The 14839-nt window shown below is 57.6% G+C and overlaps 1 protein-coding gene across 1 annotated transcript; it reads right to left on the bottom strand.

The window, feature by feature from the left end:
* Positions 1 to 85: 85 nt before the first annotated feature.
* On the bottom strand, positions 86 to 334 carry CHC_T00001968001 (hypothetical protein). The gene has a single exon (XM_005713128.1). It carries the CDS (start codon positions 332 to 334, stop codon positions 86 to 88), a length of 249 nt encoding a protein of 82 aa, XP_005713185.1.
* Between the last annotated feature and the right edge of the window lie 14505 nt (positions 335 to 14839).

Below are 14839 nucleotides of genomic sequence, written 5' to 3' on the forward strand. Positions count from 1 at the left end.
GTAGGGGCGCCCCGTACTCAATGTGTCCTGTGAGATTCCTGGGAAGCGATACAGGAGATGCATATCGATCGATCACTAGATTCGACTATCTTTCTCCGCTTTCACGTTCATTCAGTCTCGAATCCCAATATGCAAAGAACGCATAGCGGGAGGGCGCCGACAAAGGCCGAGGAGGTGGTGCGTTGCCACATATGAGTCTGGAAACAGTTCTGGACACAGGGAATGAGATGAGGGTGGACTGTCCGGTGCGGTCCGGTCGTTGTCCTTTGCGCGTCACTTGTTCGGTCCTCTTCGTCGCCCTTCGTCTTCGCCTCATACGTATGACCGGTATCATCCATGCCGTACCACGTACCATTTCACAAATGACTCGCCCTTGTATGCCCCTTCAGCCTCTACGTCAACAGCGTAATTCATCGCTATTAGGTTCCCATCAACGCCCTTGTGTAGAATCTTCCACATGAACCGTTCCAACACAGCTCGGTTACGTGTTCAATACTCGTCTGTTTTTGTTTTCTCTTCAATAAGAAAGAGTGCCTCCTTTTTCACACCCTTGAAATTCTCATTGGGGATGTCGCCGCGGGCCCGCGGTGGCATCCTCAATGTGAATGTCTCAAACGCCACCCTGTGGTCTCTTTCAGAGAGGAATGGCGTTTCCTGGAGCAAGGCCAGGGATGGCTTATCTGAATGTTGCACAATACACAAGTGTGCGACAGATGGGGCGTGGAGATTCGACGGAATACTGGGCAGTAGATGAGCAGACGCATCAAGCTCCTCAGTATCCAACCTTGATGGGCGGCATGCGGCGAGGATTTGGAGAACGAATGCCTTTGGGGACGACATCATACCCATTTCCGCATAGCTCAGATAGTGGGGATACAGTATTATGCCTCAAAATTTTGGAGAATTTAGAAAGGATCAGTTCTACCCACAGGGTGTGATGACCCACAAGCCAGCCACAGACTAGACCACACCATTTGAGGTAGGTAGCAGCGCCAGGACCGAATAAAAGCGCGCCGTCGGCCGCCCCGCCGCCGCGGGACGACCGGAGGCACGAAACTTACTTCGTCACAGGTCATGGGCCCCTATGCAACCACTGCCACCCTCCAGTCCATCTCAACACTCCACCACATCCCACAATATTCCCTCGCAACGAAGACGACGCGCTGACCGACGCGCCCTCAATCAAGACATCAACGAATACACAACATACCTTCTACAACAAACAACACTCCACGAAAACGATCAACACGAACCCCAAGACACAACTCAACACAAACACAACACAATGAATTCACAAAATCTGCTCCCCCACCTCACCACCACAAACTACACCTACTGGTATGACGCCCTTCTGCTGCACGCGAGAACGATCGACGCAGCATACCTCCTCGAATCCGAACGCACACCCACAACCGACCCAGCCACCACCCAAACGCGCAAGAAACAGGCCGATCAGCTCCGCAAGCTCATCATACTCAGCCTGCCCTCCACCATCGTAGCTCTCTTACCCCCAACCATCCTCCGCGAATCTCCTCACCACATATGCACACTTCTCCGCGAGCACATCCACGACGCCAACATCGAAAACCACGAAGTCCTCGACGCGGAGGCACGATGCAACAAACTTCTTCCTGGTACTGACTTTTCTACGTTTATCAACACCCACATCGCAATCCGTCAAAAGATGATCAACGCCAATTACCCCAACATAGACCAAGAACGCACCACCGTCAACTACATGATACAAGGGATCAGCAACCACCCCGACCTTGGACTCGTTGCTGTCGTGCTAGCGGGCAGCCCACCCGCCTCCATCCGCAAATTCACGAACCATGTCCGACAGGTCATGCTGATGCAGAACAAGCAGCAAGAAGCCAGCGCACCGCAACCCGTCTTCCCCAAACCTGCCCCAGCCCAACAACCACTGCCGCCCCAATACACGCCACACCAGCTGTACCAACGACCCCCGCAGAACAAGTACACGCCTCGCCCACCCTACCAATCCCACCCACAGCAACGCCGTGCCCCCCGCCAGACCTGGGAACCCTGCAACCACCCTCGACCCAAAGGTTGGGCCGGCAAGTGGTGCAGCCATCATGGCAGCATCACACACGACACCGAGCAGTGCTACGCACGCGCTTCGGTCTTCGCATCGCGCGCGGAGGACAACAGAGAAACCGGAACGGAATCGCGTGGTCGGATGGGTGGTCGCCACCCCTACCACACCCAACACAGAAGACCTCTGTAGTATAACGACGGATGCGCGCGCGGGGAGATTATTAACAGTGCGGCCGTGCACGGTGGACACGTGGGCGGGTGTGCCCACGTGTAAGGAGCGCGCGCGTGCCGAGCGGTCGTAATCTGGCGTACGTGTACAGTAGTGCACGTGTCGGCCAAGCGGTAGTCTACCAGTATGACGCGTGTACGCTAGCACACGTGGCATCCGTGCGGTAGTCTGTAAGCAGCGCGTGTGTACAGTAGTACACACGTGTAGCTACAGCGTCCGCGCGGTAATTAGGAATTGAGGCGCTAGTTTTTTAATGGCGTACAGTACCTGGTACGCACTAGGCGGCAGGTACTGTATACTGGGACAGGTGTCCGAGGCGTCCCTCTGAGGGGTTAAGACCTGACACCCGTCCCCACCAGTAAACTGGGGCAAGCTCGCCCCCGTCCCTTTCGCGCCTATATACGTCCGTTTCGGTTGTCTATCGCGCGCGATGGCTTCTAACCCGTTACCGGTCGCTCCCGTTCACGCACCACGGGGCGACTGCGCGTAACCGGCCAGTGAGCCACTCCCTTTTCGCGAGCTCGTCCGATCGGTTACCGCGCGCCGCGCGTCTCGCGTCGCGAGCTCCCTCGGCTCATCCTCCGAGCTTCTCGCCCGCTAGGGTTTGAGGAGAGTTGTACCACATTTTGGTACTCTTGTGGAGGGGTACAACTCTCGAGGTAGAGCCGCGCGCCTTGACGCCCGCTCTGCGCAGAACCGTACGGACGGAAAAGGTTGAGAAATCACCGCGTCGATCGCGAAGCGTATTCGACGATGAACCGACCGGATCAAGGGGCAGACTCCGCCTCCGGGCGTCTGAGCACCCGCAGTGGCAGTGGCGCACCGCGCCCCCGGGTGGAGAACCCGGAAGCCCTGCTGCGACCGCCACCGCGACCGGGCCGCACGCGAGCGTCCGCATCGGATGTTACGCCGGCCGTGTCGGCAGGCACCGAGAATCGCGTCCAATGGATGGTCGACGCGATTCAGCCGCGCATCCAGGCTTGGGTCGAGGAGTTCCTCGCTACGGAACTCCCCCAGGTAGCGCGCGTATGCCTCGACCGAACGGTGCCCGCTCTCGTGGACGCGCACGTACGCAGCGCGATACCACCGCTTTTGGACGAACTTCTACCCGCTCAAGTCCAATGCGAGGTGGTGACCGCGCTCACCACTGTGGATGAAGAATCCCCGTCCGGCACGGCTCTAAAGGGAGCGATCAGCTCCGCCGTGGCCAATCGTCTGGCCACGACCTTCGCCGGAGCAGGAGTCGACGCACGCGAGCAGCGCGACTCGACCGCTCCGGATCCTACGCTAACGCACGCTGAACCGATCGGCGCCGCACCCGGGATCGGTACAATGGCCCCTCACCCGGAGGGTAAGACCATTTACCTCCCACCAATTTATGGTGCTACAGGAGGGCCCACAGAAAATGGCCCTCCCGTACTCGCCGATACGGCTGGCCCCCGCGGGACAGAAAACCGCCTGGGGCGCTTCGCGACAGAAAAGCGACAGCCGTATCGGTCGAGCAGAAGAAGCGCACCCGGCGCTCAAGGTTACACCTCGGAGGGTACAGAAAACCCCTCCGAGGAAGAAGACACAAGACGTCGCCACAGGGCGACGCGCAAGAACCGCGACGGACGCTACGCGCGATACCGCGATGCCGGAGGGGCCGGTTACCCCTCCGATGATAACCGCGAAGGACGCTATACGCGATACCGCGATGCCGGAGGAGGTGGATACCCCTCTGATGACGAGGACACCGAGTCGGACGAATCGCGCAGAAGCGACCGCAGAGGCCGCAATGCGCGCGACCGACGTCGGTTCCGGCGAGAAGACTCCGATCCGGAGGGCTACAGTAGCCCCGGCGGAGAAGGAGACCGCCACCGCAGGGGCAGAGACCGCCGGTCTGCCCCGAGGCGGGATCCGAAACGGTTGCCGGTGATCAGGCCGCTGAACGACCTGTTCACCAAGGCCGTCGACTACCGCACGTATAGGCTGGAAAATCGCAGCGCGCGCTACGACGCGAGTACCGCGCGGCGAGTTAACCGATATCGGAAGAAGTTGGACGTCCAGCTGAAAACCCACACGTTCGGTGGTCAAGATCCAATCGCGGTGCTAAGATTCCTCGCCACGCATCCGAGCGTGGACTACCAAGCGGTGGCATGCTACGCGCAAGCGATAGGCGAGACGCACCGCTCTGCTCGAAGACAGGCGACCTCGCCCGCGTCGCTTCAAGCACCGTCCGATTCGGTGAGAAGATTCACGCGCAACGCGGACAAGGCCTGTGCTGTCGGTCGAGTCCCTATCTGAACTCCCGACAGCGCGCGGAACTGAAACGGAGGAGATACTGGCGGTGACGGACCAGTCGGCGACGCCGAGCTCGCTTAGCTCGCCGCCGACTAGCTACCATCCGTCACCTGCCTCGTCCCCGGCGGGCGCACCCACGGCGCCCGCCCAACACGGTGATGCGCGCGCACATCCGTACGGAAGGCCAGTACAGAACCAGCGGGTCCGGTTCTTCAACCAAGGATTACCTGGACCCCCGCCGTGTCGGTTCTGTCTGGACCTGACCCACCTACAGGAGCAATGTCCTGTGGTGGCGGATAGCGCGCTGCATTCGAAGCTTTTGCGGGCCGGCGAGGCCAATTATCAAAAGCTTCGGATCCGTCAAGGTCTCCGCCCAGGCTCGCCGTTCTAGCGTCAACCGCCGACCGCGTGGCGAAATTCGCGTGCGCAGGCTCCCACGGGCATCAACGTGGTCGAGCCGCGCGAGACCGTCCAATCGGAAGAACCCGCCCTACCGTTGACGGACGAGGGGCCCGGGGACCTTGGGTTGACGGGGGAAGCCGGGGAGGACGCGTAGAGGCGTCGACGATCCTCCCCGTGCCAAGCCTCAATAAACAAGGCACCCCGTCGACCGCTTCGGTACGCGCGCCATCGCAGAGCCGAACGGACGAAGCGGCAATTTGCTTCTTCAAGAAGCAAAATTATAAGGTCACCGCAACGGTCGGACAACGACGCGCGATGATGCGCGCCATCACGCCGGTTCTAGATTCGGGCGCCGGCCCGAATCTAACCCACCTACGCTGTGTGGCAGAACCGTGGCGCGCTGCCATCCAGTCCGCGCGGAGCCCGCCGCTCATCGACGCTTCGAGTAAGCCGATGAAGGCCCTCGGCGAGCTCAAACTGTACGTCCGGATTGGTGAGTTCGTCGCGCGCGTACCGTTCTTGGTCGTCACCAACCTTGCGGTGGACTGTATCATCGGAACCACGTTCCTGGATCGCCACGTGAAGGCGATCCTGCCACCGCAGAGGAGGGTGCTGTTCCATCATGCGCCGTTCGTAGCGCTGACGGGAGTCACACCCTCGAGGCACGACCGCAAGATGGCCTCGAGGGGACCGTCACAGCAGCTCCCGCAGGAGGAAAATTCGGCCGACCGGAAGCGCGCGCAGTTCCCGACGAACGTACCGTCACGGAAAATTCGCGTGGTGAAGGGGGTCACGATACCCCCGATGACCCAAGCGATGGTACGCGTCGCAACACCGGTTGGGGGGCTTTGCTTCCTGCAAAACCACCCCAAAACGGCGCATAAGAATTTATGCCTGATGGCCCAGGGGGTCATGGACCTCTTCCCGGGCGAGCCGTTTACGGTGCTTGTTAGCAACTTCGGAAGCCGCGCGGCCCACGTCCCCAAGCATACCGTTGTTGGTCTCGCGTTGCCATCCCCCACACACATCCTGACACTTGGCGTAGCGGCCCCCGGAGAGGCCGACGCTAAGGGAGGGGGAGGGAACAGAAATAATTCCTCGACCGCTACGGAGGAACAAGCGCGACGCGAACAACCAGTTACGGACGATGGCAGAAGAAAATCCTCCACCGCTACGGAAGGATACGCGCGACGCGAAGAACCGGAAACGGGAGGAGGCGCGCGACGCGAAGAACCGGAAACGGACGACGCCCACAGTGGCAATCCCGCTAACGCGGATGAGCGGACCGATACGGACGCGGAGAAGACCCGCTCGTGGGAAGAAGACGTCCATATTTGTGCAGAAGACAGCACCGTCCGGTTTAATTCTCCCCGGTACTGTACTGCAGGACGCGGGGACCCATCGAGAGGACCCACGGACCCCGGTGAAGTACAAGCGCGCTACGCTGCGCAAGCTTCGCGACGCGCTCGACCGTGCTCGGACGAAATTAACCGCATCGCAAAAGCGGTACAAGGACGATTTTGACAAGAAGGTCCGCTTCCGTCCGGTCGTTGTGGCGGGCGATTTTGTCTACGTTGATCGCCCGCCCCGCCCGTTGACAAGCGTCGAGCGACGCACGCGTGCGCAAGGTACGGCCGGAACGGACGAGCTCTCTGTCAAACTACTACCGAAGACAGAGGGTCCGTTTCGCGTGCACTCCGCTACGGACACCACGGTCCTCATCGAGCAGGACGGCGTGGAAAATCGCGTGAGCATCGACCGCGTTACGAAGATGCCGCGCGGGCCGGGGGATACCGTCACCCCGGCCACATCGACCGAATCGGACGCACAAGCCGCAACGCCAAGAGCGGAGTACGTCGTTGACCGCATTGTCGGACACCGTACTACGCGCGGCGGGATCCACTACAAGGTCCGGTGGTATGGATATACCGCTTCGGACGACACTTACAAGCCCGCCGATGGGCTTCCGCAGCAGTTTATCGACCGGTATTGGCGCTCGCGCCAACAAGGATCAAGCGTGCATGCGTAGCGCAAGTTTCGGCCGCTCTCGGTCGCACCGCTCGGACGCTCACTCGCGCAAAAGCCTCTGGGGAAAACAAGCCGCGCACGTGCTATGCAGCCCCGGCAGCCAGTCGCGTGTGACTGGGCACCGCGAGGCAGTCCGTACCGGATGGATCCCGCGCAAATGGACGCAGATTCTTCCGAAATTGGCCAACCCTCCGGGAGGGTGGTCCACAATCGGAATTTCTCCCAAGCGTCCACGCGGATAGCTATCAGCCACGCCTGGCCGCACCGTTCGGATGATCGCGCTCGCACGCGCCTATGGAAATGGAGAACTGTACCGGGAACCGGTACTTTGTATTGAGATGTATCGCGTTCGCCGACTTTTTAATTTAGTCGCGATTTGGGCTACGTTTTCCCCTCCCACGCTGCGGGAAAAAATCGTAGCCCGTTTCTGACAACGGCATCGCACTCCTGGGAGCATTCCGCGTCCGGTAGTGTCGCCTCGGGAAAACCGCATTCGGACATATTTGGAAACCAAATCGGTTTCTTCCCGTTTCTTTCGGTTTCTTTTGGTTTCTTTCAGTTTCCAAATGATGCTTTGGGAGACCGGTCGCAGAAAAGGGACATTCCGATCGGTTGATGCGCGTGAATCGCTGCGAGCGCACGAGGGAAGTTCTGGCGCACGTATCCGTGCCCTTCTGTGGCCGACTTCGGCCGCAAAGGACGGGAAAAAAGGGCGGACTTATGAAAATTGGCCAGCCCTTCGGGGCAGGAGTGCGAAGACGGGGATTCTCATCCCAAACCGACCGTACGGAACTTGCGCGTGCTGTTGTCGAAGCGCGCTGGTGCGCTGGGGCGGTGAAGAACCGCCCGGGCGACAGTGTCGGCCCCCGTCCAGCTCGGCGGGGGCGGCAGCGAGGACTTTGGGTCGCGCACTGTACTCCGTGGGCACGCGCACCGCATCGGACGAATTAATCCGCGCGAACGCGGGCTCGGCCAACTCGGTGGCCCGCGGAGCCTCGCCGCGTTGGCTTCGCCACGGGTGTACCGCATGGGCCGATCGGCTCGACGCCGGAGCCCGACCAGGGCTCGACGGCGGACCGTATGGGCGCGCGGCGCTGACTTCGTCGTGACCGTCCGTTCTCGGTCTCCGGAGGAGGTACTGTACGGAAAAGTCGTCGCGGGTGGAGGAGTTGGGAATTTCGGGGGAGTGTTAGGAGGGAGTCAGGGGTTTCGGAGCGTCTCGCAGGAGGGAAATTGGACGACGCGCTTACCGATTCGGACGGGACAGCTGGCGAATCGACCGCCAGCTCGGAGTCGAGGCGGGAGAAAAGCCCGCCCGCACGCACGCGCTTCGGTCTTCGCATCGCGCGCGGAGGACAACAGAGAAACCGGAACGGAATCGCGTGGTCGGATGGGTGGTCGCTACGGGGACGTAGCGAAAGCTAAGGAAGGGGGTCTGTAGTATAACGACGGATGCGCGCGCGGGGAGATTATTAACAGTGCGGCCGTGCACGGTGGACACGTGGGCGGGTGTGCCCACGTGTAAGGAGCGCGCGCGTGCCGAGCGGTCGTAATCTGGCGTACGTGTACAGTAGTGCACGTGTCGGCCAAGCGGTAGTCTACCAGTATGACGCGTGTACGCTAGCACACGTGGCATCCGTGCGGTAGTCTGTAAGCAGCGCGTGTGTACAGTAGTACACACGTGTAGCTGCAGCGTCCGCGCGGTAATTAGGAATTGAGGCGCTAGTTTTTTAATTGTGTACAGTACCCGGCACGCACTAGGCGGCAGGTACTGTATACTGGGACAGGTGTCCGAGGCGTCCCTCTGAGGGGTTAAGACCTGACACCCGTCCCCACCAGTAAACTGGGGCAAGCTCGCCCCCGTCCCTTTCGCGCCTATATACGTCCGTTTCGGTTGTCTATCGCGCGCGATGGCTTCTAACCCGTTACCGGTCGCTCCCGTTCACGCACCACGGGGCGACTGCGCGTAACCGGCCAGTGAGCCACTCCCTTTTCGCGAGCTCGTCCGATCGGTTACCGCGCGCCGCGCGTCTCGCGTCGCGAGCTCCCTCGGCTCATCCTCCGAGTCTCTCGCCCGCTAGGGTTTGAGGAGAGTTGTACCACAACCTCCACCAACGCATAGCACAGCTGGAACATGCCCTAGCCATACACACTGCAGACACCAGCCCCCCCCGGTAAGACACATTTTCTCCTCGATTCCGCAGCGCACCCAACTCACGTCACCAAACCCCACCCCAACCTCAAACCCACAACAGGCAAACTAACCCTCACCGCTACGGGCCAACCCTGCCCGATCACTCACCATGGAAAGACGACGATCTCAACGACGCCTAAGCACGTCACCACCAACACAGTGTGCGCCCCAAAACTCCGCCAGAACCTCCTCTCCGTCCACGACCTAACGCGCTACGGCCATATCACCTTCACCAAAGACCACGCAACGCTGCACGACCCAACACCACTGCCCCCGGCGATCCTCACAGCCGAATTTCATCAAGGTTTATACCGCCTCGACACTCGCTCACTGCACCTTCCTCCCCAACGGGCCATAGGACGTGTGCTAGCAGCCCGAGGCACACCCTACAAGAAAACAACCAAGACGTGCAATAAACCCCCACCTCTACCCACCCCAGCGCGTACCAAACAACTTCCACCACCTTCTCCCCGACGCCCCACACCGCCCTAAACCACCCCACCATCAAAACCAACCAAACTGCACCTCCCTCCACGCACACCGCAACAAATCCGACAACAAGCGCACGAACCAACAACACCGCCAAGACCCAACGCACAACAAACCATGCACGAGTGGCACCTCAAGCTTGGACAACTTCGTCCCCGATCCATAGCAACAATGGCCAAGCACGGCATGCTTCCCATCCTACCCAAAGCACTCCAACACAACCCTCCCAAGCTCTCGTGCGCCGGCTGTATTGACGGCAAAACCGCAGCAGCCCCACACAAGCGCGCTGTACACACTACAACAGCCGGACAAAGCCTCTCCTCCGACGTCTGCGGACCGTTCTCCCTACCGTCAATGCAAAAGAACAAATACTTCATGACGGTGCTCGACACCACCACACGATACCTGGTCGTAGCATTCCTCAACAACCGAGCACAAGTACCAGCCAACCTCACAACAGCCATAGAATCAATCGCAAGCTCAACCGGACGATACCCGCACACTGTAACGACCGACAACGCGCGTAAGTACACATCCAAATATATGCAACAGTTCCTGGCACAACGTGGCATCCAATTCAAACCATCCACACCCTACACCCCCCAGGAAAACTCCTTAGCAGAAAGAATCAACCGCACCATCATGAACGCTGCCCGTGCAGCCCTCACCCACAGCCAACTTCCCCAAGCGTACTGGGAGGACGCAGTACGTGACGCTGTATTCAAATACAACATGAGTTACCACCATGTGGTACAAAACATACCACACACAATCTGGCATGGTGCACCTCCAGCCATCGACAAAATCTTCATATTTGGCCAACTTGGCTCTGTCCCCATACTCAAAACGCCAAAACATAAGCTGCAAACGCGCGCCCACACCGCCCGTTACATGTACGGCATGGACGTCGCACACGTCAAGGTATTCAACCTCAACACGCGCAGCTACCAAACTGTACGCACCAACAATTTTCACCCATACACTAAGCACTCCGACCCCACGCGCACCACCAACGCCGCATTAGCAGCACAGCAACAGCGGAGCAGCATCCCGCTAACCATCACCCCAACCACGACTCCCCCCCGGACTCGCCAACAAGCAAACAAATACCCGGACGCGCGCGAATGGGGCACAGCACACAATGCTGAACTGTACCAACTCGATCTCACACAAGCAACAGATTGGAACGTGAGCGCGCAACTCCCGCCACGCAATGAGATCATACCGATGACCATGACGTACCGATACAAAGCGATAGAAACCGATCCCACCAACGTCAAACGCAAAGCCAGATGCTCCGTCCGGGGCGACGTCATGCTCCCAGACATCCACTATGACCAACACAAAGTCGCCACATTCATGGCGGAAAAGACCACAGTACGAATCTTTTTCGCACTCGCAGCAGCGCACCCCATGCACCTGGAACACTTCGACATCACAGGAGCGTATCTGCATGAAGCATACGAACACGACACCCCAGTATATATCTGGCAACCCAAGCGTTTCGACGGCTCATACAAACACGAGGCCGCAGCCGGGCAACTGAAAGGAAACGTCTATGGAACACCACCTGCGGCACACACATACATAACAAAACTCCACGCGCACCTCAAACAACACGGCTACAAGCAAGCCAAATCCGACCCCTCGCTCTTTTACAAACGTACCCAAAACTACGTCATCCTCATAGCCGTCAGTATGAACGACTTTCTGGCAGCCGCCAGCACACAAGCCCTGAACGACGACTTCCACCAAATACTACAGGCCAAGTACAAAGCCAAACGACTCGGGAAACCCACGTCATACCTCAACTGGGACGTATCCTACACCCCGGAAGGCATACACCTATGCCAGCGACAACACATCCAACATGTCGTGCAGTACATCAACATGCAGGACGCCGCACCACACCCGACCCCATACGCTGATGGAGCAACAGTAGACCCACCCAGGCCCGCAGAAACACCGAACAACACCATCAGCGAACACTACAGAAAGGCACTAGGCGAAATCCGATACATAGCAGACTGCACCCGCCCAGACATTAGCTACGCCACAGCGGCACTGGCACGCGCAACACACTGCCCCACGCAACGCCACTGGAACTTCCTCAAGCGCACAGTCCGGTATCTGTTAGGAACATCAACACATGGCATCCTACTACCACGTAACCCAACAGCACCGGCCCTCATAAGCTATGCGGACGCCGATATCGCCAACGACACAGTATCCCGCAAATCCATCTCCGGAGCAGTCTCCCAAGTATACGGCGGCACCGTGCACTGGCTGTCCAAACAACAGCCTCTCGTAGCACAGTCCACATGCGAGGCTGAATACATCTCTGCAGCCGAGACGGCCCAAATAACGGTATGGATCGGCAACCTGCTAACGGAACTAGGTTACCGCCAACACCAACCCACCACATTGTGCATGGACAACGCTGCAGCCATCACCATAGCACGAAACACAGCGCCCACAAAACGACGCAAATGCATAGATATACGATATCACTTGCTCCAAGACCTCACCCACCACCAAGCAATCACCCTTAAGCACGTAACAAGCCGGCGCATGTACGCCGACATCATGACCAAACCGCTGAAGCCAATGCCATTCAACGAACACCGTGCCAACCTCCGCGTCCAACCCCCATGCCACCAAGTACAGTTTGACCTCACCCCCACCGTCATAGGCCCGCAAACCGCGCGTCAGGGGGACTGTGATGACCCACGAAATGAAGATCGTCGACGCGCGGTTCACAGGCATGACACCCCAACCGCTCTGATGGTCCTGTAGCAGGTGATCACCCACAAGCCAGCCACAGACTAGACCACACCATTTGAGGTAGATAGCAGCGCCAGGACCGAATAAAAGCGCGCCGTCGGCCGCCCCGCCGCTGCGGGACGACCGGAGGCACGAAACTTACTTCGTCACACAGTGCTTGAACATTCTTGTAGCTTCCTTGTTCGATGGAAGCGGTGGTACTGGCAGGACCGTTTCGGATACAGTAGGTTCTGTGGGCCAGGGGCAGGGATTTCATATGTTAGAAACGAAAGGGTTTGATGCAGAGCCGGAAGCGTATCCATATCAACTACGAGAAATCGAGCAACATGGTGCAGGGCCCTCCTCGATAGCGTAGTGTACAAGTTGAGAAAACGTCTAGCTTACGGGCAAGGTAGGACTACAAGTGGATGGGGAGCACAGCAGAGCGAGTGTTGCCGATTCCGAGTGCATGGGGGAAAGTAGGACGGCGAAAAAGGTTGAAGAGTAAACGATAAATTTGAAAGAAAAAACAGAAGGTAGTTGATGGACGGGGGAGGAGGGAGTGGGGGATGCGGGAGTAATTGAATAAGGAAAACATAAGGGGTGAGGGTGGGGTGTGTCCTGGAGGAGGGACGCCAGTGAGAGGGAGGTAGCAGTACAGTATATGGGGACGCAGAGGCGAGGTACTGAAGGGTAAATTACCTTGACCACGCGCAAACGGCAAAACTGGGTTTCGTGTGCGTCTTCCCCACACTGACTGACTCTTTTCTTTGCCGTCGCAAATATTTCGACTACGTCACGCTCAAACCACAAATCACAGCGCCGTTACATCCCGCAATGCATATGTATCACGTGCACAATTACTTTTGGCTTTCTCCCCGCATTCTATTTTTATCATATTTTTACAGACACTCTTTCTTTCTCTGCTCCCCTCATCTCTCCACTCCCGGTTCCTCTCTAGGCAGCATCTGGCCCCCCTCCGTGTCATTTCGCCTCTACTCCTTGCCATATTTCAAAACACCCTGTCCTCCGTCTTCGTCTCGCTGACGAGCCGATGTGCAAACCGATCTCCTGCAAACGTCGGAATCGCCATTGGCGGTGGCCGCCTCGCCATTAACGAAGTCACGCACCGCGCAGACGTTCTCAACGCTGCTGCCCTTTCCATCAATTTTTACGAGGGGTGCACTGGTCGTCTTAGAATCAACGTACCCTGGTAGGCTTTGTCCTATGCTCCGTTCAAAAAGAATATGAAGAGAATTCGCGCCTCGTCCCCATTCCCAAGCAATCGCCTTCGTCGATTCATAATTTGTCAACTTCATGGCTGCCTAACTGCTTATCTGGTTCTTTCGTTTTTGCGTACTATGTTAGCACTGTGTGCTTGTAGAGCAATTTGTCATAGTAGAATTACGAGACTTCTATGGCGATTTCTTGGGCTGGGCCACTGTTGCTACACAGACAAGGCCTGCGGTCCCAAAATGTCGATTTCAACTTACGGGCACCCTAGCTCTGTCGTGATGATAAGCTTGGTATCAAGCATGTGAATGTAGGTAACGATGACTTGAATGGCATCCTGGAGATGCTTGTGAGTATTTTATTAATGAAGCAATGTTCAAGTGCTGAATTTATGCAAGGCGATTCTAGTCACGAAGATTTAAATTTCCAAAGTCAAGTGAGTTTTGCCCCTCAAAACCTGTAGTAGAGTTGATGCATTTCGACAAACCGAAGACTTTGAACCGATCGATACTCACTAACGATTTCGTCATTGTTTCCTAGCCCCCAAACTTGCACGAACATTCCTTTTCGTGGCATTTAAAGCACGAATTTGAGCTTCGATATCTTCAAGATTCTCATCTGAGCCGACAGAATTTTGTGACGTGTCGCCTGAGTGCTCAGAGCTGCCGGACTCGAAGGTAGGGACCCTGCGACTACTTTTTGTTCCCGGGGTCTTAGGAGTGGCCGTGGGAAGCGTGTCTGAGTGCGACGTGACTATTACCTGTTTGTTACTTTTCTGTGATGTGCCGTTGCGACGCGGGCTTGGAAAAAGCGGCGCGGGTTGAGGACGTGCTGGTGGTGCGAGAGCTTTAGTTGCACAGTTCACAGAAGGGAGCTGTGTAGATAGGACGTGTCTTACTTCTGCTATTCCTTGTCTGAGCACATTTCGAGATCTTTTCACTCTTTCGTCTGTGACTCAGTGATTTGCGATCTTTGAGCGTTTTTCCGTTCAGATTTATGCCAGTCAAAGCTGATCGAATGAGAGATGAAGCAGCATTTTGGGGGGACGGAGATTGGTGGAATGGGTTCAGAATATGGATCCCCGTTGTGAAGAGGTGGTATGGGTACTGCAGAAGCTGGAGATCCATCTTCAAAATTCGCATCATGAACAATTTGTGCTG

The sequence above is a fragment of the Chondrus crispus genome, genomic scaffold, assembly GCF_000350225.1.
Source record: "Chondrus crispus Stackhouse genomic scaffold, scaffold_12, whole genome shotgun sequence".
Taxonomy (NCBI): domain Eukaryota; phylum Rhodophyta; class Florideophyceae; order Gigartinales; family Gigartinaceae; genus Chondrus; species Chondrus crispus.

Bases quoted from the DNA above. Each gene is read 5' to 3' on its own strand.
- CHC_T00001968001 (XM_005713128.1), bottom strand. From the start codon at position 334: ATGATACCGGTCATACGTATGAGGCGAAGACGAAGGGCGACGAAGAGG.